Source organism: Sebastes umbrosus, chromosome 15 (assembly GCF_015220745.1).
Source record: "Sebastes umbrosus isolate fSebUmb1 chromosome 15, fSebUmb1.pri, whole genome shotgun sequence".
Lineage (NCBI taxonomy): Eukaryota > Metazoa > Chordata > Actinopteri > Perciformes > Sebastidae > Sebastes > Sebastes umbrosus.
In genome coordinates, this window is record NC_051283.1 from 9,405,887 (window position 1) to 9,427,740 (window position 21,854).

At 41.1% G+C, this 21,854-nt stretch overlaps 3 protein-coding genes across 7 annotated transcripts in view; 1 reads left to right on the forward strand and 2 right to left on the reverse strand.

Annotated features, from left to right (window-relative positions):
* LOC119503973 overlaps positions 1 to 13,198 on the reverse strand; it is a 35,864-nt gene extending 22,666 nt beyond the window's left edge. For 2 of the 3 annotated variants that reach the window (XM_037796057.1, XM_037796056.1), the window contains exons 1-2: positions 13,141 to 13,169; positions 10,541 to 10,602 (exon numbers count right to left, since the gene is read on the reverse strand). Coding sequence is in view for 1 of the 3 variants with exons in the window: in XM_037796054.1 (XP_037651982.1) it covers positions 10,541 to 10,567 (27 nt within the window). In the remaining 2 variants the exon portion in view is untranslated. Of the gene's footprint in view, positions 1 to 10,540; positions 10,603 to 13,140 lie in introns of all 3 variants that reach the window. The other variant, XM_037796054.1, reaches the window with a different exon arrangement.
* The window catches only part of LOC119503974, a 102,954-nt gene that overhangs the window by 75,527 nt on the left and 5,573 nt on the right, over positions 1 to 21,854 (forward strand). The gene's annotated exons all lie outside the window — the stretch shown is intronic.
* Positions 420 to 3,475, reverse strand: LOC119503976. 2 transcript variants are annotated; one of them, XM_037796065.1, is made up of 4 exons: positions 3,363 to 3,475; positions 3,160 to 3,277; positions 1,338 to 1,520; positions 420 to 1,192 (listed from the first exon to the last, which is right to left on the reverse strand). In XM_037796065.1, exons 2-4 carry the CDS (start codon positions 3,202 to 3,204, stop codon positions 560 to 562), a joined length of 861 nt encoding a protein of 286 aa, XP_037651993.1. In that variant the 5' UTR covers positions 3,205 to 3,277; positions 3,363 to 3,475; the 3' UTR covers positions 420 to 559. The 2 variants fall into 2 exon arrangements, with proteins under 2 accessions (XP_037651993.1, XP_037651992.1); XM_037796064.1 differs by having other exon boundaries at positions 3,160 to 3,475.

A 21,854-nucleotide genomic window follows, 5' to 3' on the forward strand; every position in this document is an offset into this window, starting at 1 on the left:
TGTAAAGGTAAATATACATTACTCATTTGATTAATTAAAACAACAATTTGACTTATTTAGACCTCAGTTCTTGAGATATCTTCAACTATATTCCAAAAGATTTTTGGGTTATTTCTACATAATGTCCCATGGTCAGTGAATGAGTTATTCAAAAGCAACTTGTTTCTAAGTTTATGTATAACATGCTTTTGATGAATGTGTCAAAGTCCTTGAACATGACAGAAAAGTTCAATTTGACAGCATTGTAGATGAGATGATAGCTTGTTTTTTTTTTTATCTTGGAATACTTAATTATCCTCAGTCAAGAATCACTTGTTTGGATGAGGTTGCAGGAGATACAATCAAAACAAAATATGAACCTGAGTTTACATCACTGTTATTTTATTGTGATCAATACATCCCATGAATTCGGCATCCACAAAAAAAGTACAAATTTCAGTGCCTAGAGGGTTACAGTGAAGTATTTACTGATAAAGAATCATATCAAAACAGATCAATCTGGTCACTTTATAATAAAGGACCACAAGAATTGTACTCAATATGTTTCCCCCTTTTAAGATCAAACTCTTGGGTCGTAGAAATTTTCATCATTATCCCATTTAAATTTCAAATCACGCAGCAAACGTTTAAGTTGTGTCAAGACACTCTTTTTAACCGTCTCCCTGTTCTCATCTGTGCACGTCTTAGATGTTGGTCGTACTTGCTCTCTAACGTTTTCAACATCTTTAAGCAAGTCGCTCAAACTTTCGGCTTCGGCACAGTTGCCGTAGTCTGACTGGGTAGTTTCACTTGTTTCCAAACCAAACAAATTCCCACAGGATCTACAAGGAGGCTTTTCTCTTCCTAGATGGAGGTTAAACGCCTGGCACCTGACATGCTGTGGAAGTTTGATGGTTCCATCAAAATCCTGCTTCTTGGTCTTCGTTGGATAGTAGGTCATCACTGCATCAGCCACGTTACTGTCCCAGCTGCTAAGACAGGACGCGGCAACCATGATTCTCCCGGGATAACAGCCTGAAGTGGACATGGAGACTCCGTAGTACTTTACTGATTTTGGGTTGTTGCTTTGAGAGACACAGATGGTGGAGGAGACCAGAGCCTTTGATTTACTATACTCCAGTTGACTGATGAAGTCTTGCAGCCTTTTTATTATTTCCTTTTCGTCATCCTTTCGTTCACACAGGTGGACAATCTGTAAGAAACCACAAATATTATCAATATTATCAACGCCATTGATGTACAATAATCATAAACTGTAATATTTGAGAATGTTTATGTGAAGTAGCAATTCTATACAACTTTACGAAGAAAAAGTGAATTATATTTGATAATCTTACCATGTCCAGAAAACATGAGAATGGACTCCGCTTGGGTAGATGAGAGGAATAGAGGGCAAAAGGCCGAGGGAAGCACTTCCTCAACATTTTAAGCATGTCGACATCATCATCATTACCCACAATAGATTCTGGGTAAAATTCTGGATCGTTTAACTTTCCCAAAAAGAAGATGCTGTGAAGAATCTGTAAAGTCAAAACACATTCAAGACTGTTATTACACGGCTTTGTTGAATACTTGATTGTGATTGGTCAATCATGGCGTTCTACGGTCTGTTATTTCTTTATAGCAGACCGCTGCCAAAGAACGTATATTGCTAAGAAGTGAAAGTCAATTGTTTGTTCCATTGCAATGTCGACGCCCAGCAGCAGAGCTACACCGCTGTCATTTTGGACTGAAAGCATCCATCAGATGCCGGTAAAACATCTGCTTACAAAGTGCCGTAAAACAAAATTATTTCTATTCTATTGTCATAATTTTAATGTCTCTACCTAAATGGCCTGTGTTGAACAATACAAAATGTTGTAAATATGCATACTATTATGACAATTTACTTACTTATTTATTTATTAAACTTTTTTGCCTGACTGCTTTCCAGAGGAGCATAAAGTGAGCAATGGACATAAATGGAAGTTAGAAAAATCAATCACACAGATTTTGAGAGCATTCTCAAACTTTTTCATGTCAATTTAAAGACGTCTCTTTACACATTCATGGCTATGGACTCATTGGTGTTTACAGACCAAAATGGCGGTAGCCCTACCGCAGCGCCATCTAGTGGCTATTGTCAAAAAAGCACCAGAGTTTCTTTGCTTCTAGACTCTTTGCCGCTGCTATGTATAACAGACCAATGCTATGGTTGCAGTTCTCTCTGCGGACACTGGAGGACCATTTTTGTGTCAAATTATTGATAGGGCTAGTTCGGGTGTTTTGAAGTAGGGTTGTATGAGGTAATTATCCATAGTAGATTTATTACTTACACTAGATGACGGTCTGCACGCCCCCAGCATCGAAAAAACAGACCTGGGGCACCCACACCGGAGCAAAGCAAAACGGCAAAAAACACTTATTTTAGCCACCTAAAAGAAAGGCTCATCTAAATAAAATAATATCCGTTTAAGTGTAAGCTATATTTAGAATATTTTCTGACGGCGAAATGAACTGAAAGTGAAAAGTATCTATACGGTTTTATCATCTGAGCCTGCTGGCTTTGGAGAGAGCATAAATAGGTTTCACATTCAGTTTAGTTTCCCCGTCGGAAAGGAGAAAGACTGTCTGACGGCAAGATAAAGTGGTGAAAATATTCTAAATATAGCGTACACTTAAACGGTTATCAATTGTTTTAGGTGAGCCTTTCTTTTAGGTGGCTAAAATATGCTTTTTTGCTGTCCCTGTCAACAACACTGTATTGCTTTGCTCCGGCGTTGGTGCTCCGGTCTGTTTCTCCAAGCTGGGGGCGTGCCGACCATCATCTACTGTAAGTAATACACCTACTATGGGTAAATACCTCATACAACCCCACTTCAAAAAACACCTGTACTATCCCTTTAACTAAGTAGCTATGTAATAAGCAGAATAATGTACAGCGAGCCGGTCATTGTTGCGAAATAAACCCCTTCAGGGCGATGTAAGACCCCTCCGTGATCACCCTGTGAAGGTTTATTTCACAACGATGACCGACTCGCTGTACATTATCCCTTAAATATCGCTTTCTGTGTTTGTGTTTAACTGAGAAGCATTGTGTGTACAACATACACTATGACAGGGTATTATGTCCAAAAACAGAACATTTCAAAAGTTCATTACAGTCCTCATCAGACGTACCTCATCCAAAAGCAGTGTAGGGTGTTTTGCATTCAGTTTCACCATTTCACAGATAATCAGGAAAGCATTCCTTCTGAAAGATAGTGTTTTCTCTTTGTCTTCCAGAAACTCTTCTTCTCTAAAATAATACAAAATCAAATGTTTGAATTAAGAAGCAGGATGCAGCAATAACAACCTGTGTTTCAGTAAATCAGCTCACTCACCCTTCTGTCTCTTCTATCTTTCTCTTAGGAGCCTGATGCAATCAGAAATAATACACAGCACATTACAACAATTACACTGACAACACATTAAATTAGCAATGTAGAAATTAATCATAAAGATATAAAATAATGGCAAAGAGAAGAACTTAAAAGCAGCTACTCACCATTGTCAGTCGAGTAAATGACACAGGAAGAAGGAAATTAAGCCCTGCCCCCTGATTCAAACAGACACTCCTTGATGTGATGGAATTGTCATGACAGTTACAATAACATATGAATAACACTTGGCATACATACATTACATCTATTGAATGCATCTATTGTTTTATTGGAATGTCATAGTTCTGGCAGCAGGAAGTCTTTTAAAGTACCTGTATAAGGAGTGCTGGTGGATACACATAAAGAGCACTAAACTCCTGAAATTAAAAGCTGTTTACACCAAGAACTAATACATTGTTTGAGAAAATACAATAAAACTAGAGTTACCTCCTCGTTGTTGTATGCCTCTGCCAACCAGTCAAGTTGCAGTTTACATCCATGTCTGTCCAAAATGTCATCACTCCACCATTTTATCCTGTTAGACATTTGTGTGAAATTGTCATATTTATCATATGAATTCTAGAGTTGTGGCCAAAGATTTGTTTTGTGAGGTTGCAGTGACCTTTTGACAACAAAAATCTAATCAGGCAACCCAATCTCATGGCAAAAAGTGTAATACACCTGCCTGTCCACCAGAAGAAAGCATGTCAGTGTCACATTTAGCCTCGCCGAGGCGTGAATATTACACGCCTTGCATGAAGGTGCAGTGTTATGAAGTGATGCTTGTCAAGTGTTTTCCGTATTCCAGTCAAAGCTCCAAGCTAGTGACGTAGTACAAAAAGTTAGAAAGACCACTTATGGTGGGCGGCTGGTGTTTTGTTTTGTAAGTTGCATTAATGACATTTGTAGCGTGTTTTCCGAAGTGATGTTATGTTGTTTCTGTACATGTTTCACTTAGTTTACGCACTTATTTTAAGCCCAACCATGACATTTTCCCTTACCCTAACTAACTTACCCTTATTATTGCCTGTTCCTAAATCTGTGGCTTTGTTGCACCCTGCTGGTACTGCACGTTAATACAGGCGTGTAATAATCACGTCTCTGCGAGGCAAAATATCCTGTAGCACGATATCCTGTAGTGGACAGGCGGGTCTATTACACGCTCTGGTGTGACATCAGGTTGAACTAGAATGGCACTCGGAGAGCGCAGACCTCCGCCAAGGTGCCTGAGTTTAAAAAACAGATCACAGCTCACAGCTGGCGGTACCTTGAGGTGGTCGGCTTATTATTAACACGGTGTGTTTCCGTGTAACGTAACGGCGGATGCCTCTCTCATTCAGCAGCCTTGTTATGTCTGTATAACGTTACACTATGTTTTCTCTCAGTCTGTTATCTACCGCTTTTTTTTTTCTCACCACGGATGGACAGCAGCTCCCGCGTCTCAATGTCTCGCCACACATCCACACACGAATCTCTCTGCTCTCAGAAGGAGGCGGGTTCACCCATCATCAACGCGTCATCAGTTACACTGTGCATGTGTTATACCCTGCGGTCTTAATGCTGAATCCTTAAAAATATTCCTGAATCCCGTTAATGATCTAGATCGCCACCAAAATCTAATGGATTGTTCATTGTGCCACACCCCACCCCTCCAAAGATTTCATTCAAATCCATCGCACACTCTTGGAGTAATCCTGCTAACAGACAGACAAGCAAACACCGGTGAAAACATAATGTAATCAGGTCATCCTTCGGTCCAAGTGGACATTTGTGCCAAATTTGAAGAAATTCCTTATAGGCCTTCCTGAGATATCAAATTCACAAGAATGTACCGGGCAGATGGACAACCCGAAAACTTAAACTTAAAAAGTCTTAAAGCTGCAGTAGGCAGAATCTTTTTGGCATCATTGGGCAAAAACTCCATAATAACATTTCAGCATATTATAATTCAAGTGTTATGAGAGAAGACTAGACTTCTGCACCTCCTCTCTGTTTTCAGGCTTTAAAAAATCTAGCTTGTGACAGGAGACTTTGGCCAAGCACAGGTCAATCAGAGAGAGAGCGTTCCTATTGGCTGTTCATTCAACAGGCAGCTGTCAATCACTTGCAAACTCCGATCAAACTAGGCAGCGTTGATCAAATATGAATCAATATTCTGTTACCGTAATGACTATTTCTCTCCTCAAATGTTTAGCTATAAAATGAGAAAGTTTGCTCCGGCTGGTGGGCGGTGCTTGGTATTTCTTCAACTGATCTCAACATGGTGGCCGGATCACAAAACTCTCATTTTACAGCTAAACAGTACACTAACATAATTTCTGCCAGGGATCAAACTGCCAGCCTTGCGGTTAAAGGGACTGTTTGTAACTTTTTAATCGTATAAATGTACCAGGTCGGGACACATGCACGCTCGCATATGCACGCTCGCGTGTGGCCGGAGCCTCTGCTCCTCCTCGTCTCCTCCTCGTCTCCTCTGCCTGCTTGCCTTCACTCAGACAGAGCGCACGTTCTCGCTGTCTCGCTCCACCTATAGACGTGAACGCGCGCACACTCCACACTGCAGAAGACTTTGTAGCTCTGAGAATATCTAGTGAATGTACAGTGGACGTTTGTGCAGAAATAAATGCTGCAGCTCCTCCAGACCAACAGAGGTTTTCCGTGTCTTGTGAAGTGACGGGGCTCCGCAGAGAGAAACATTATCACCTCCCTCCTGCGCCCGCCAGGAGACACCGGGTGCCGGTGCCGGTGTCACGGTTCACGTTTCTCTCTGCGGAGCCCCGTCCCTTCACAAGACACGGGAAACCTCTGTTGGTGCACGCTGTGTCAGTGAAGAGGCAGCGGAGGAGAGGCTCCGGTTGCCGGTGTCCCCTGCGGGCGCAGGAGGGTGAGGCAGGAAAAGCCAACACTAGAATCAGATCTAAATCATGTTCATGGAGAGACCTTCGTCTAGTCAGCTAACATTACTGCCAAGCAGGTGAAATATAGAGTGATATTGTGGTTTTAGCTGACGTGTGTCGCCTCACTGTTTTGAGCGATGCTCGTTCATGTCTATTTAGAGCGAGCAAGCATGAGCCCGAGGCTGACTTTCGTTGACTTCACGGCCACAGGTGTCGCTGCTAACAAGCATTTCTGAAAGTTACAAATAGTCCCTTTAAAGGACGACAACTCTACCCACTGAGCTACAGCCACTGTCAAAAACATAATGCCTCTGGCCATAGAACCTAATATGAATGCAAAATATACTAGTATACTAGTACTTTTTAGACAAGACATGACATGTCTGTATTGCGAGAATAGCATTAAGTGGTGGACACACTGCCCGCATGAGGCTCTCGTGAGTCTCGCGTGGCGGCTTGTTTTTTATTTCGGCGTCCATGTTAACAGGTTAGAGTGGACACACTGCCCGCATGAGACGCGCGTCTGAGGCGTCTATTTTATAGAATAGAGGGCTCGCCTATTTTACACGTGAGCCCCTCGCGTCTCAGCTGGGTGTCCCAGCAGCAACAGACAGTGAAGGTGATCTATTGACAGTATATGGACATCATATCAGCTACATAATACAGTTTACATGTCTAGACATCTGTAGAATATGGCACAGACAGTGAAAGTGATCTATTGACTGTATATGAACATCATACCAGCAAGATTACTAGTTTCCATGTCTAGACATCTGTAGAGTATGTCACAGACAGTGAAAGGGATCTAGTGACTGTATATTAACTTCATACCAGGAAGACTTTACTACAGTTTCGAGGTTTATCTGTAGAATATGTTACGGAGATGAAAAAAAAGTAAAGTTAAGTAAACTTGTTTTTAAATCAACACTTCCTGCTTTCATTTCAAAATAAAAGCCCTCAGGCGTTTTTTCTATTGACAGAATCCCTTCATTTGTTAACACGAAGCTTTTATTCTGAAATATGAGCAGTAAGTGCTGTGGAAACACGCAGTCACTTTGGAAAGCTCAAAAAATTGATAAAGTGTGCGGTTTAAATCAACACTTCCTGCTTTCATTTCGAAATAAAAGCCCTAAAGCGGGTTTTCTTTGCACAGAATTCCTTCATTTGTTAACACGAGGCTTTTATTCTGAAATATGTGCCGGACAGTGATGTGGAACAAGAAGTGACTTGGAAAAAAACATAAATGAATACAGTACGGAGTTTTAATTGTGGATTATTACTATTATTTACTAATTACCACACGTTTCTGAACCTTTCTCTGTCTAAAATAAATATAAATTATATTTATCATGAAGTTAAATGGCCATTAAAAGGCAAACTCTATAGAGTTTATATTTATATATTTATATTATATTAGAGTTTTCTATTTAGTCTGGTTCGGTTTCACAGTGCACAAATCAAAGCGGACCAAATAACAAAAAAGTTGCTGAGGGGCGTGTAGAAAGGAGCAAACTTATCTTTTTGTCGAGAGCAGTTACTTCTATGCAGGGAATTGCAGACTATGATGCTGACAAGGTTTTTTCACTTCGACTCTGCACTGATGTACTGTGTGCACAAATCCCTTCTCCTCCACTTCATCTCAAATTACTTTATAAACGTTACTGTTTATCCGATCTCTATTTAGCATATTCTGTATGTTCTCTTCGGCCCAGATGTCAAGCAAACGTCGGAATACTGCAGAGGTCCAGGTCAGTAACTTTACTGTTTTGTAATTGTGTTTTATACTACAGTGTTAGTTTTCTTAACAGAGATGCCATTCTCTGTTTCCTGCCCAGGGACTAAAAATGTAAACTAGCTTATAGCTAACTCTGGTACAGCTAAGAAGCTGTGCACTGTCCCTGTCAAATAAATAAATGAGTAAATGAATAAATGAGTAAAGACCTCTCCCACTCATGTTAACCTGTCGTTTACCTGTGTCCATCTCAATAAATGCCCGCAAAGGCAGCCTGTATTTTGGTTCGCTTGGAAACGATCCGATACCGCCTCCCGCAAGCGGACTCGGTTCGGTTGTTTTGTCCACACCAGAGTATGATTACTGCATTCACAACTGTCCAAATGTGTCATGATATCACTTTGGTAGTCTAGCTTTCCTTGTGTTTCCTCTGTTTCCCTGCCCTTTTGTCTCTTGAGATTACAGCAGAATTGCTGCTCCACTGACCACGATCAAATCTCCTGCTGTTCCTTTTTGCTGGACTCCTGAGGCGGATCAGGCTTTTTCCTTATTAAAGGACCGCTTTACGTCCGCACCCATCCTGGTGCAACCTGACTCTTCTCTTCAGTTTGTCGTGGAGGTTGATGCCTCCAGACCCGATAAAAAGCTACATCCCTGTGCTTTCTTCTCTCGATGCCTGTCTCCAGCTGAGAGCGACTGCGCTGTGGGAAATCGGGAGTTGTTGGCAGTGAAGTTGGCCCTGGAGGAATGGAGACACTGGTTGGAGGGTTCGGAGATCCCGTTTATTGTATGGACTGATCATCCTGCCTACATCCAGTCAGCCAAACGACAGAATTCCCGCCAGGCTCGGTGGGCTTTATTCTTTGGTCGATTCAACTTCACCATTACTTACCGTCCTGGTTCCAAGAACATCAAGCCTGATGCTTTGTCCCGACAGTTTTCGTCTGATGAGTCACCAAGTGTTTCAGACACCATTCTGCCGGCAGCCTTGGTGGTGGGGAGGTTAACCTGGGAGGTTGAGTCAGCAGTTCGGGAGGCTCAACGGGAAGAACCGGATCCAGGTACTGGCCCTGCTAATCGTATGTTTGTTCCTGTGTCGGTTCGCTCCCAGGTCCTGCAGTGGGGACACGTTTCCCAGTTCGCTTGCCATTCAGGGATGAGTAGGACATTGTCACTTCTCAGATGACACTTCTGGTGGGCCACAATGGAGAAGGACGTCAAGGAATACGTCCTCGCCTGCACTGTCTGTGCCCGGGGAAAGACATCTCATCGGCCGCCTGTGGGGTTGCTCCGCCCATTACCCACTCCTGGTCGCCCTTGGTCCCACATCGCCTTGGACTTTGTCACCGGTCTCCCATCATCTAATGGTAAGACAGTGATACTTACCATTGTTGATCGGTTCTCCAAGGCCGTTCATTTCATTGGTCTTCCTAAGCTTCCTTCAGCACAAGAGAGGGCTGAACTCTTGACTAATCATGTTTTTCGTCTGCATGGTATTCCTGTGGACATCGTCTCAGACCGTGGTCCTCAGTTCATCTCGCAAGTTTGGAAGTCTTTTTGTCAAGCCCTCGGAGCCACTGTCAGCCTGTCTTCTGGTTTCCAACCTCAGACGAATGGACAGTCAGAGAGGGAAATTGAAACGTAGAAAGAAAACCTTCTGTTTGTGTTCCATATTTGCTCTGGCATTTTTTGAGATTCTCTCGACACATTTTGCTATTATTTGTGATGTTGGAAGCATCTTGTAATGGCTTTACATTTAAACTGCTTTCGAGTATTCAAACTGGCCACTAAATGCTCTGTAACAAGATACCTGGGAAGACGGGTGTGTTACTTAACACACCCGTCTTCTCAGGTATCCTGACATTGTTCATTTAAACCTCCCTGAACAGAAAAGAAAACTGGTTCTTACCTGCAGCAGCTCCCTGTACTGTTCTCCAGCCTTGCTGTCTGTCAGCAAGAAAACAAAATGTGTATGGTTAAAGTGGTGGAAAAATACTCAAACCTTTACTCAATATTTTAATATTATCACAGAATCTGGGCCTAGGCAATATACTGTATTATTAGAAAACAACTAATCTAAATCTGTCAAATACACTTTAATATAAATACAACAAAATACATTGTGCTGTTGGCCTATGGTTAAAATGTCCCATGTTTGATCTACTATGTGTCAGTAAAAATTGCCAAAAATAATGTTTAAACTTACTGCCATTCGAAATGTAGTGGATTAACAGCAGGACATGGAACATGAAAGCACTGAGCTAAAGTGGAACTACAAATATATACAGTATATCTAAATCTAATCTAAATATATACTGTATATCTACAGTATATCTAAAATGGCATTTAAATATTGCACTAAAAAGGTTTGTAGGAAAATTTAAATGAGACAATTAAAGATTCTGTTTGACTACTGAGTATTTAAAGGGTGAATAACTTCATATTTTTTTCCGTAGCGCACACCACTGTAAATGAAATAAATGAATAGCTAACCAACAGATGTTTCTTACTTTTCTTTGGCTTGGACCGTCCTCCATTTTCAGTGTGGCACACTGGCAGTCTGTTTCTGTGTCTAAAACAGAGAGGTGTTTAAATTCAAAAGAGGAAGAAACAAAAACTGATCTGAAGACAGATTAGGAAATAAAACAAAAAAAAGTACAATTTCAAAACACTTTTTAAAGTAATTATAATAATCACCTTAAACATTCAATAAAAAAAAAAACATAATTTAAGGCCAAATGATCAAATTTCAAAAAGCTTTAAAGAGACTGTTTGTAAGATTCAGAAATGCTTGTTAACAGCGACACCTGTGGCCGTTAAGTCAACGAAAGTCAGCGTCGGTCTCACGCTTGCTCGCTCTAAATAGGCATGAACGAGCATCGCTCAAAACAGTGAGGCAACACACGTCAGCTACGTAAAACCACAATATCTATGGAAGTTTTTATTGGACTTTATTAGTTGTAACCCACAGAAGACATTCCACAAATATGTACCATGATCTGCAAATATTTCACTATCCACAAACATGTATTTTTGTATTTGTGTTGTGTAAAGTCACATCCACAAAAATACAGGGCGATTTGCAAATACGCATAACTGACTCTGTAAATACGTATTTTAAGGTTTACATGTAAAGTGATAAACACACATTTGTGCATCTATTTCTACACGTGGAATGCTATTTGCACATTTGCAGATCGCTTCCTGTGCATTTGTGGGCCATGTGACATTTGCAACTTCCCTCCTGTTTGTTTACAGAATTTTGTCCAATTGGTACCACAACAGATCTGTAGAAACAATCTGTAAGTAAGGGGTGCATTTACTAGCTCCACCATAATGCACAGGAAGCCATCTGCAGATGCACCACTTTTTTTGCGTTGGTGTGGTTTGTGTTGGAGTCTGAGTCAGAACAGCGCAGTCAAAGCGTGGGACATCAACCCACGATAATTCATTCTGTAAGACGTAAAAAACACTCCCTTCAAGGACCTTTTCCCCCCTGAACGGCATCATTTCATATTAATGAGTTACTAGCTGTACAAGTTGTGTTTAAAATGTAACTTTTAAGTGATTGTTTATGACAATTAGATCATATATTAAAACTCACTTCCGTGTGAGCTGCTGATTTGTTACGACGATGTTTTCCTCCTATTGTTCACACAATACACGCACACATTATTGGGTCATATTTATAAATCATAGCCTAAACTTCTGGATATATGCCCTAATTCCTTTTTATGTTTTCACAAATTAAACCAAAGTTGTATAAATGTGAATCTCTTTTAGATTTGAGCGTCAAGAGTCTGTAACAACCAGCAGGAGCACATTTGTCCTCGCATTTCCTCTAAAGACAGACGGAAGCTTCTATGTAATATTCTCAAATGTGAAAACTATAATCACGTTTATTAATGTTAAAGGGACTATTTGTAACTTTCAGAAATGCTTCTTAACAGCGACACCTGTGGCCATGAAATCAACTGACCAGACGAAGGTCTCTCCATGAACATGATTTAGATCTGATCCTAGTGTTGGCTTTTCCTGCCTAAGTGCAGGCTGAGGCAGCGGGGCTCTGCAGCGTGTCTCCTCTGCTCTCTCCGCCCGCAGCCGGAGAGAGCAGAGGAGACACCGGCACCCGGTCGTTAACGAGAAGACAACGTAAATCTCTTTAGAGCTCCGTCACCTCACAAGACACGGAAAACCTCTGTTGGTCTGGAGGAGCTGCAGCAGTTATTTCTGCACAAACGTCCCCTGTGCATTCACTAGATATTCTCAGAGCTAAACTAATGGTACGTGTCCACAGCCTTCGTGCTTTCCACGCTCCCCATTCATTGTCTATGCAAGCAGCCGCGCAAGCATTCCGGTAGCGTGGCGTCGCGATTCGAGAGACTAGGCGTCACGACGCCCGCTCCTTATTTGCATGAAGTTGAGGTCCTGGCTACTTTATGCAAATCACGGGCGTCCGACGCGACTCGCCGCCTCTCGAAACTCCCTATAATCTTTTAAACTAAACGTTGTCGAGCCAAAATAAAGACAGATTCAGCAACTGCATGGGTTATTTCTCGCCTCAAATGTTTTCAGAAACCCATTTCAGTGAACTATTTATGTGAAATAAGAGAAGAAAGTTTCCAAACGAGCCTCCATACTGGTTCCGGTTTGAAAGCTGGGAGCAGCAGCCAACAGCGGGAAAGCGTTCGTCCAATCAGGAGCCGAGTGCCTTGTTTCTAGGGACAGCCCACCAAGCGTCCAATGTTGGGAAGCGTCGCGTCCCCTCGCGATAAAAAACGCCCCTGTGGACACGTACCATAACTCTTCTGCAGTGTGTAGTGAGCGCGCGTTCACGTCTAGAGGTGGAGCGAGCTGAGCTGTCTGAGTGAAGGCGAGCAGGCAGAGGAGGAGGGTACAGTGGCTACACGCGAACGCGCATATGCGAGCGCGCATGTGTGCCGACCCGCTACATTTATACGCTTACAAAGTTACAAATAGTCCCTTTAAATCTGAAAACAATGTAGGCTTTGTTAGGCTACTAAATTGTTCTAACAGAGATAGACTAGGTAAGACTGAACTAAATCAAAAGTGTGAGAAAAATCCTCATCAAACAAATTAAAATAGTTACCAAGTCTGAGTAGTAGACTGAAGCCTCAGCTGTCTTCAAGGAAAGTCCGTCACCTGACACATTTATATTTACTGCGACTTTCGACACTCCCTTCCTTGTTGCGCTGCTGCCTTCCAGTGCTCATCAAATGTTGTAAATTACGCCACTCTCGGCAGGTGCCGAACATAAGTTCCTTTCAGACGCTTTGTGATCAAATTATGGATGTTTTATGCTCATATTCTGGGTCTGTTTTGGCTGGACAGTGTGAATTTCATATAGCCTATGTAACACTCTGATCTGAGGAAGGAGGGAAGATAATTCTGGGCAGGTAAAGAAATATACCTGATGTCTAATAATGCCTCACTTTATTTCTACAGATCTGGATGTTTTTATCAGCACGTATTTTGCTGGACTGTGTGAAGTTCATACATCCACTAACATTCATCTTGGCTGAAATAACGGGTTGCAAATCTGGGCAGCTACAAAAAACGCATTTACCTCATTACACATAGAGACACTATTTTATTACAGTATTATTACACGGCAACTTACTTAAGAAATCAATAATTTGACACAAAAACAGTCAGCCAGATTCCGACATCAGAATTAGGTCCATAGCAACGGTCTGTTATCCATAGCAACGGTCTGCTATGAAGAAATAACAGACCGTAGAACGCTGTGATTGACCAATCAGAATCGAGTATTCAACAAAGCCCTGTATTCTGATTGGTCAATCACAGCGTTCTACGGTCTGTTATTTCTTTATAGCAGACCGTTGCTATGTATAACAGACTGTTTCCATGGGCCCTAATTCTGATGTCAACCTTTTTTGTGTCAAATTGTTGATTTCTTCAGTAAGTAGCCGTTAAATAAGCAGGATAATGTACAGCTAGCGGGTCATTGTTTTGAAATAAACCCAGACGACGGCTCGCTGTACATTATCCCTTCCATAGAAAATGTTTTAATTTACATCTGGCTTTACATCAAAATAGACAATCATGAGATATATGATGCCAGATGCTTTTGATTACAATAAGCATGAATAAAGAGTGAACATGTTCAAAAATGACCTATCTTGCATTGTTGAGAAAACGTAATAAACAAACAAAAATAGACACTTGATCCTTGGCCCAATTGTTTACCAGATTTAAACAAAATCTCTTACCAGGTTTCAGAGATATCTCACAAATAAACAAATGTGAATAACCTCTTTGGCATTTAGGTTAAATGAACAGTGTGTAACAGGTTGGGGGATCTATTAGCAGAAATAGAATAGTTTAATATTGTTGTGTTTTCGTTAGCTTAGAATGAGCCCTTCATATCTACATAGGGAGTGGGTCATCTTCACGGAGTCCGCCATGTTGTTCCGCCATGTTTCTACAGTAGCCCAGAAAGGACAAACCAAACACTGGCTCTAGAGAGAGCCTTTAGTGTTTTTTTGTTACCTGATGGCCACCATAGTTCTCCAACACACTTGTGAAACTGCGGTAGCGTGAGCAGCAGAGTGCAAAACCGTGGTACCGCCAGCTGTCTGACTTCTGTTGCCCCTAAAGTAGTGTTATTATGGTATGGATGGACTGTAAGCGAGGCGAATGGCGTTACCACGGTTTTGCACTTGTGCAGCTCACAGTCTTGGAAAGAGAGGGGTGAGCGGAGGGGTACTCAGTTGGTTGCAAACTGCAACCACACCACAAGATGCCACCAAATCCTACACACTGTAGCTTAATGTGAATTGTAGTATTGATCTGACTTTGTCTTGATTTATAATAATCACAACCTGAAAACTGGGACCACAACATCTGTTTTGGTTTTACACTTATTAAACCAGTTTATAACAATCTCAAACATCAGGTTGAGATTGTTATAAACAAATTAAAGTCAAAATATCATCCTCTTCTGGCAGGCGCAGTAGAGTCTTTGGTGACCTGGAGTAGCCCTCCCTCAGAGACTTCATGAGGGCCGATGCATATGCTGGGGAAAGGACTGTGGAAGAGTTGACCACAATGGCCTCCAATCGTTTGGATCCATCCAAATCCAGTCTGCTGGAGATATCGGTTGCCACCTCAAGTGCTTGTCCCTAACAGTAACTCGCGTCTAGTGTGAACACCCTAGGTGGGCATCACGCGGCCACGACGTGACGCTGCCGTCAGGCGAGCCTGAAGCGGGCAGTGTGCCCCAGGCTTTAGTTTAACAACGCTGAGGAGCTCATACAGTATGAGTAACGTACGTTACCTCTATGTAACTGTAACTGTAACGTAGCCTCAGCATAATAATTAGAGCTCTGAACAGATGATAGATTGGTAACTAATTCACCAGGTTAAGATAATTAAAGCCAGGCTAGCTTAGACAGAGTAACATTACAAACCCATTCATGGATTTCACAGCGAATCTTAATCAGCCAACATTAAAAAACGCCAGAAAGCTAAAACACGTTTAATCCGTATTGTCTAAGAGAATCCAATATCAATGTTACGTAATGTTAATAATGACATTTACCTGTCTTTAACTGAATAGGCGTTTCTGTGACGACGGCAGTGAATAGTTCAAAAGTCCCTCCTCCGCATCGCATCGCGTCCGCTGGGACGGCTGTGATTGGCTATTCAAAAATGGGTGACGTGGCGGAGATCAGCCACACGATTCTTGCCTGAAAATGGAATCCAGAACTCCGATTGGCTGTATCCGCGGTGAAAATGGATGACGTCGGCAGTGAAAATGGAAAGCCGCCACATGATTTGTCGAGAGAAAATGGAAATCCTGGAAGCTGATTCGTCGGCAGACCCACTCTAACCCTCTCCAGAGGTCTACTAAACTAACAGCCCTCAAATTTGCAGGCAAGACAGTTTTCTTGACTTTAGACATTGATATCTCCACAGCGGCTGAACAGATTTTTACCATTCAAACTGCATTTGAAATGTTCGTTATTTTGTAATTTGAACTGTGAGGATAGCCCTTACCAATCACTTACAATGTGAGTTTATATCAAGCATATAAGGCCCTGGGAACGGCAGTGAATAGTTCAATAGTTCATCTAAGTGACTTTGTTTGCACAGTAATGTATTTTCAAGTGGTGTAATGTGTCTTAAGTAGGACTGTCAATCAATTAAAATATTTAATCGCAAATTAATCGCATGTCTTGGGTTTTGGAACAATAACGTTAACTCTCAGCAAAATTAATCATTTTCCATCACGTAAGCAATTCAGTTAATGTAACTTTTAAGCTTAGCCTTAGCTAACATTGATACACACTCTTTTGAGTGTCTATCAGCGGTTATAGCCCAGTATCTGGATTTTAAGTAACTGAAGACAAAACTTTATTTTTCTACTCCTCGTAGATCAGAAATCCTTGAATAAAAAAAAAGACTCATTGAATTCGGTTGAGAAATGTAAACGTTATAGTGCTTTTTATCCAGAAAAACGGCAGCTGCCCCATCCACTTGTATGTGTTTACAGGCTAGTCATGACCTCCCCAATATGGCGGCGACACTGACGTATGGCAGCAAAGGGCTGAAGCGGCCAATGCGGTATCTACGTATATACTGTACATCTATACTCAAGATACCCAAATGTATGAGCACAAGCACTGAAAAAGTGATTTTTTTCATCAACTCGAATGAAGCAAATATATCAATTCTTGCATTAAAAAATCCATTTCAAAATCGTAAAAAAAAAATTAAAAAATTGCAAGGTGAATTGATGTTTTTTCCCATCCCTACTGTTTTCATGGACCAACCTGGTGATGTCTCTTCTTTTAATTTTTAGAATGATGCAGAATGAGTTGTGTTCAGAAGGAACAAACCATTTCTTTGACATCTGGTATATTTGGAAAAACATGTACTGTATCTTCATGTTGGTAGTTTTGTTTAGGCTGGTTGTCTCATTTTTGTTTCTGTTCCGAAACGGGTCTATGGAAAGCTTTGCATGGTGCAGCAAAGGAGAGGGGGTGTGAGGATCTGGAGGCCAGCCATTATTAACCACCTGTACTGGACGGCAGCTTCCGCTCCTAATGGAGATCCACATGTGATGGAGGCCAAGTGGCAGCGCATGGTGAACCATGTCCTGGACATCCATGTCCTGGACATCCATGAACACAGCACTCCTGCATTTCTTCCTGCTTTGCACATCCACTTCTGTTGGGAGAAACAACAACAATGAGGCTGAAACAGGTACAACATACTGTGTGTGTGGCTGAACATTATTAGCGGTCCAATCTTCAGTGTGGTGCTTGGTTTATTCAGGGTCCATTTCACTCCAGCAATGAAATACTCTGGTGGTAAATGTCATCTTTGTAATTTAAAACGCAATAATATACCTAATAATAGCTTAACAACAAAACTTATTTATATTGCACTAAAATCAGTATAAATTAAGTAATAATATATAATATATATATATTAATTAATTAATACAAATAATATATTGCACTCCCTCATCCTCTACTTTCCATCCTCCTTAGTATGTATGGATGTTCAGCACATACATATTATGTGACAGTGAAAAAAACAAGTATGAAGAAAACTAACGCAGTCTAACACAGCAGCCCACACCTCAGTGATAAAAATGGGGCCAGCAGCCTCAAAACCAATAATAATAATTAAAATAAAAACAATTGCCTTTCTAAAACGGTTCAAAAACATAAACTTCATGAAGATAGAATTTTTGTAGTTTTTTTATGTTACATTAACCTGCATTAGTTTTAACTTGGTTTAACTAATCAACCGGGAACTAAGTATTTATTGAATATTTCATCCTGTCACTGGTTAATGTAACTTTTTAGACACAGGGTGGCAGCTTTGTACTACTTTACACAGTACTAGAAAACAACTTGTGAACTGTGAATCTGCTTTTTACATGTTTCACTTAGTAGTTGCGCCCTTTAAAGGAGAAGCCACCGTACCTTTAGCAGTTTCGGTCAGTCCCTAAATATTTATTATGTAAGTCAGTGCATGAGTCAGTAGTATCACTGAACGTGATCTAAAAATAAAAAGTCCTTTGCCCAGCATATGCATCGGCCCTCATGAAGTCTCTGAGGGAGGGCTACTCCAGGTCACCAAAGACTCTACTGCACCTGCCAGAAGACGAGGATATTTTGGCTTTATCTGTTTATCTGTTAATAATCTCAACCTGATGTTTGAGATTGTTATAAACTGGTTTAAAAAGTGTAAAACCAAAACAGATGTTGTGGTCCCGGTTTTCAGGTTGTGATTATTATAAATCAAGACAAAGTCAGATCAATACTACAATTCACATTAAGCTACAGTGTGTAGGATTTGGTGGCATCTCGTGGTGCGGTTGCAGTTTGCAACCAACTGAGTACCCCTCCGCTCACTCCTCCCTTTCCAAGACTGTGAGCGGCACAGGTGCAAAACCGTGGTAACTACGGTGGCCTTCAGGTAACGGAAATACACTGAAGGCTCTCTCTAGAGCCAGTGTTTGGTTTGTCCGTTCTGGGCTACTGAACAACATGGCGGACTCCATGAAGAGGACCTGCTCTCGGATCCCCCGAAATGTTACACACTGTTCATTTAACCTACAGGCCAAAGAGGTTATTCACATTTGTTTATTTGTGAGATATCTCTGAAACCTGGTAAGAGATTTTGTTTAAATCTGGTAAACAATTGGGCCAAGGATCAAGTGTCTATTTTTGTTTGTTTATTACGTTTTCTCAACAATGCAAGATAGGTCATTTATGAAAATGTTCACTCTTTATTCATGCTAATTGTAATCAAAAGCATCTGGCATCATATATCTCATGATTGTCTATTTTGATGTAGAGCCAGATGTAAATTAAAACATTTTCTATGTAAGGGATAATGTACAGCGAGCCATCGTCGGGGTTTATTTCACAACAATGACTCGCTAGCTGTACATTATCCCGCTTATTACACGGCTACTTAGTTAAGAAATCAATAATTTGACACAAAAAAGGTTGACATCACAATTAGGGCCCATGGCAACGGTCTGTTATACATAGGTACGGTCTGCTATATAAAGAAATAACAGACCGTAGAACGCTGTGATTGACCAATCACAATACAGGGCTTGGTTGAATACTCGATTCTGATTGGTCAATCACAGTGTTCTACGGTCTGTTATTTCTTCATAGCAGACCGTTGCTATGGATAACAGACCGTTGCTATGGGCCTAATTCTGATGTCGCGCTCTGGCTGACTGGTTTTGTGTCAAATTGATTTCTTAAGTAGGTAGCCCTGTAATAATACTGTAATAAAATAGAGTCTTTATGTGTTATGAGGTAAATGCATTTTTTGTAGCTGCCCAGATTTGCATCCCGTTATTTCAGCCAAGATGAATGTTAGTTCACTTTTTTAATATTCGTGTATCACAGCTGTTACCCTGCACTATATTCACTTTTAACAGTTTTCTTCATCTCCTTGTATTTTTATATCTGGTATATTTTTATGTACTTTGTACTACTAACTTTTATACTGCCTTTTTACTAACATGTTTTTACACTATGGAACTGTGATACTGGAAACTTGAATTTCCCTCGGGATCAATAAAGTTACTATCAATCTATCTATCTATCTATCTGTCTATCTATCTATCTATCTAGTGGATGTATGAAATTCACACTGTCTAACAAAATACGAAATACATAATTTACAACATTTGATGAGTACTCGAAGGCAGCAGCACAACAAGGAAGGGAGTGTCGGAAGTTGCAGCGACTGAAAACGCGACAACAGACCGACAGATCTTAGCTGCATCTCATTTCACCATTTTTCGCCTCCTCGTCTCCTCGCTCCTCGCTCCTCCAGCTGTGACCCGGAAATCGATCTCAGCGCTCCATCTTGAAGGACGTCCCAATTCATAAACTGCATCCCAAAGCTCTTAATTGCATCCGTTTCCCTCACTTGCGTCTTTTCCTTGCGTCTTAGTCCCTCCCAGAGAGGAAACGAGGAAATACGATTTAAGAGACATGAGACGGTCGTTTCTTCTGAAGCGTCACGTAAAGCGACGTCCGTTTCTGATGACAGCAGCAGCTGATCACATCTGGATCAAATGTCAGTCAGCTTTAACAGCTGTTTGTGTCTGAACTGTACTAATACTAATAAAGACAAGTGCAAGCTGCAGTCTGTATTTCTACTGTGGACTGCTTAGAGGCTCAGGAAATATCTCTACTGGAACAATAACTTTATATTATTTATTCATTATTAGCATCTGTAGTTATTGATATTCTGATTGTGAGTTAATTATTTCATAACCCAGAATATGACTACGGTGTTTTTTGAACACTGGACATTATTTATTAGGCTAAAGGGAAAATGTAAATGATGTAACTCATATCAAACCGACGTTCAGGAATTATCAGCCTCATGTGACTGAATGGAAATGAGGATAAATGATGTAAAATGTGTTTGTTGCTGACAGACAGACTCTCCTTCTCTCTCTGACTTTAATAGTATCATTAATAAAAGTTAACGGGGCTAATAACAGATCATGAAAAGAAGAAACTTTCTAATGAATGCAGAAAGTTATCTTAACTCTGTCAGGTAGTATAAACCTCTCTTAGTGTCGAGCTCCTTCAGTGGCGGTGTGTGAAGGAGAGATACTGCAGGTCCTTCTGCTGCTGTTCAGAGCTTCAATTAACACTGATTTGAACTAGATGGTGAATCAGAAGACAACTAAAATATAAAACGTTTAATATGTGATCTGTTTTCACTCTGTTATAAAACTCCAGTGATGTTGAGAGGTAAAGTTATCAGATAAGTCTGATCGGCAGCAGCGTCCAATCAATAACTGATATCCAATAAGGGGGCGTGTCGGTCGGTAAAAGACTTCCATGGAGGATACACTGGTGTATCCTCGCTTATCGCTCCTCCGGCAAGCCTCCTCGATCCTCGATCCTCGATCCTCAATCCTCGATCCTTGCTCCTCGATGCACAAATAAGAGCTTTGGGACGGTTTTCAAGATGGCGCACCAGAACAACTTCCGGTTCAAGCGAGGATTGAGGAGCGAGGAAACGAAAATTAAGAGCTTTGGGATGCACCCATAAAATGCGCATCGAGGAGCGAGGAGCGAGGATCGAGGAGGCTTGCTGGAGGAGCCATGAGCGAGGATACACAAGGGGCCTTTCCCATTTGTCTTTTTATAGGGCTTGACTCCTCTCCTCGTATCATAGTCCCGCCCACATGCGAGGGGAGGAGGCGAGGAAAAGACTCGAGGAGAGAGGAAACGAGGAAATATGTTTTTAGAGACATGAGACATCCTTTCCTCTGAAGCGTCACGTGAAGCGAAGTCTGTTTCTGATGACAGCATCAGCTGATCACAGCTGGATCAGCTGTCAGTTGACATTAACATCTGTTGTATGTCTGAACTGTACTAATACTAATAAAGACACAGCTATTCTCAGTGGCAGAGCAGCAGTGTTTCCTCTCTGTAGCCTGTTACCTGTTTAACAAACACCTGCACATGAATAACAGCTGCAGTCTGTATTTCTACTGTGGACTGAGTCCTGCTTAGAGGACCAGGAACCATCTGTACTGGCTCAATATCTTTATATTATTTATTCATTATTAGCGTCTTTAGTTATTGATATTCTGATAGTAGAAGTTATGTATTAGGCTGAATGTTTCAGGGAAATGTAAATGATCTAACTTATATCAAACCTGACACTCAGGAATTATCAGCCTCATGTGACTGAATGTAAATGAGGATAAATGATGTAAAAGGTGTAAAAGACAGACTCTCCTTCTCTCTCTGACTTTAACTGTAT

What these genes read in the sequence shown, in the direction of transcription:
- LOC119503976 (XM_037796065.1), bottom strand. Translation starts at nt 3,204, where the DNA reads ATGGTGAAACTGAATGCAAAACACCCTACACTGCTTTTGGATGAG. An exon ending in CTACACTGCTTTTGGATGAG is followed by an intron (nt 1,521 to 3,159) that starts GTACGTCTGATG and finishes TTGACTTTACAG; the next exon opens with ATTCTTCACAGCATCTTCTT. An exon ending in TCTCATGTTTTCTGGACATG is followed by an intron (nt 1,193 to 1,337) that starts GTAAGATTATCA and finishes GGTTTCTTACAG; the next exon opens with ATTGTCCACCTGTGTGAACG.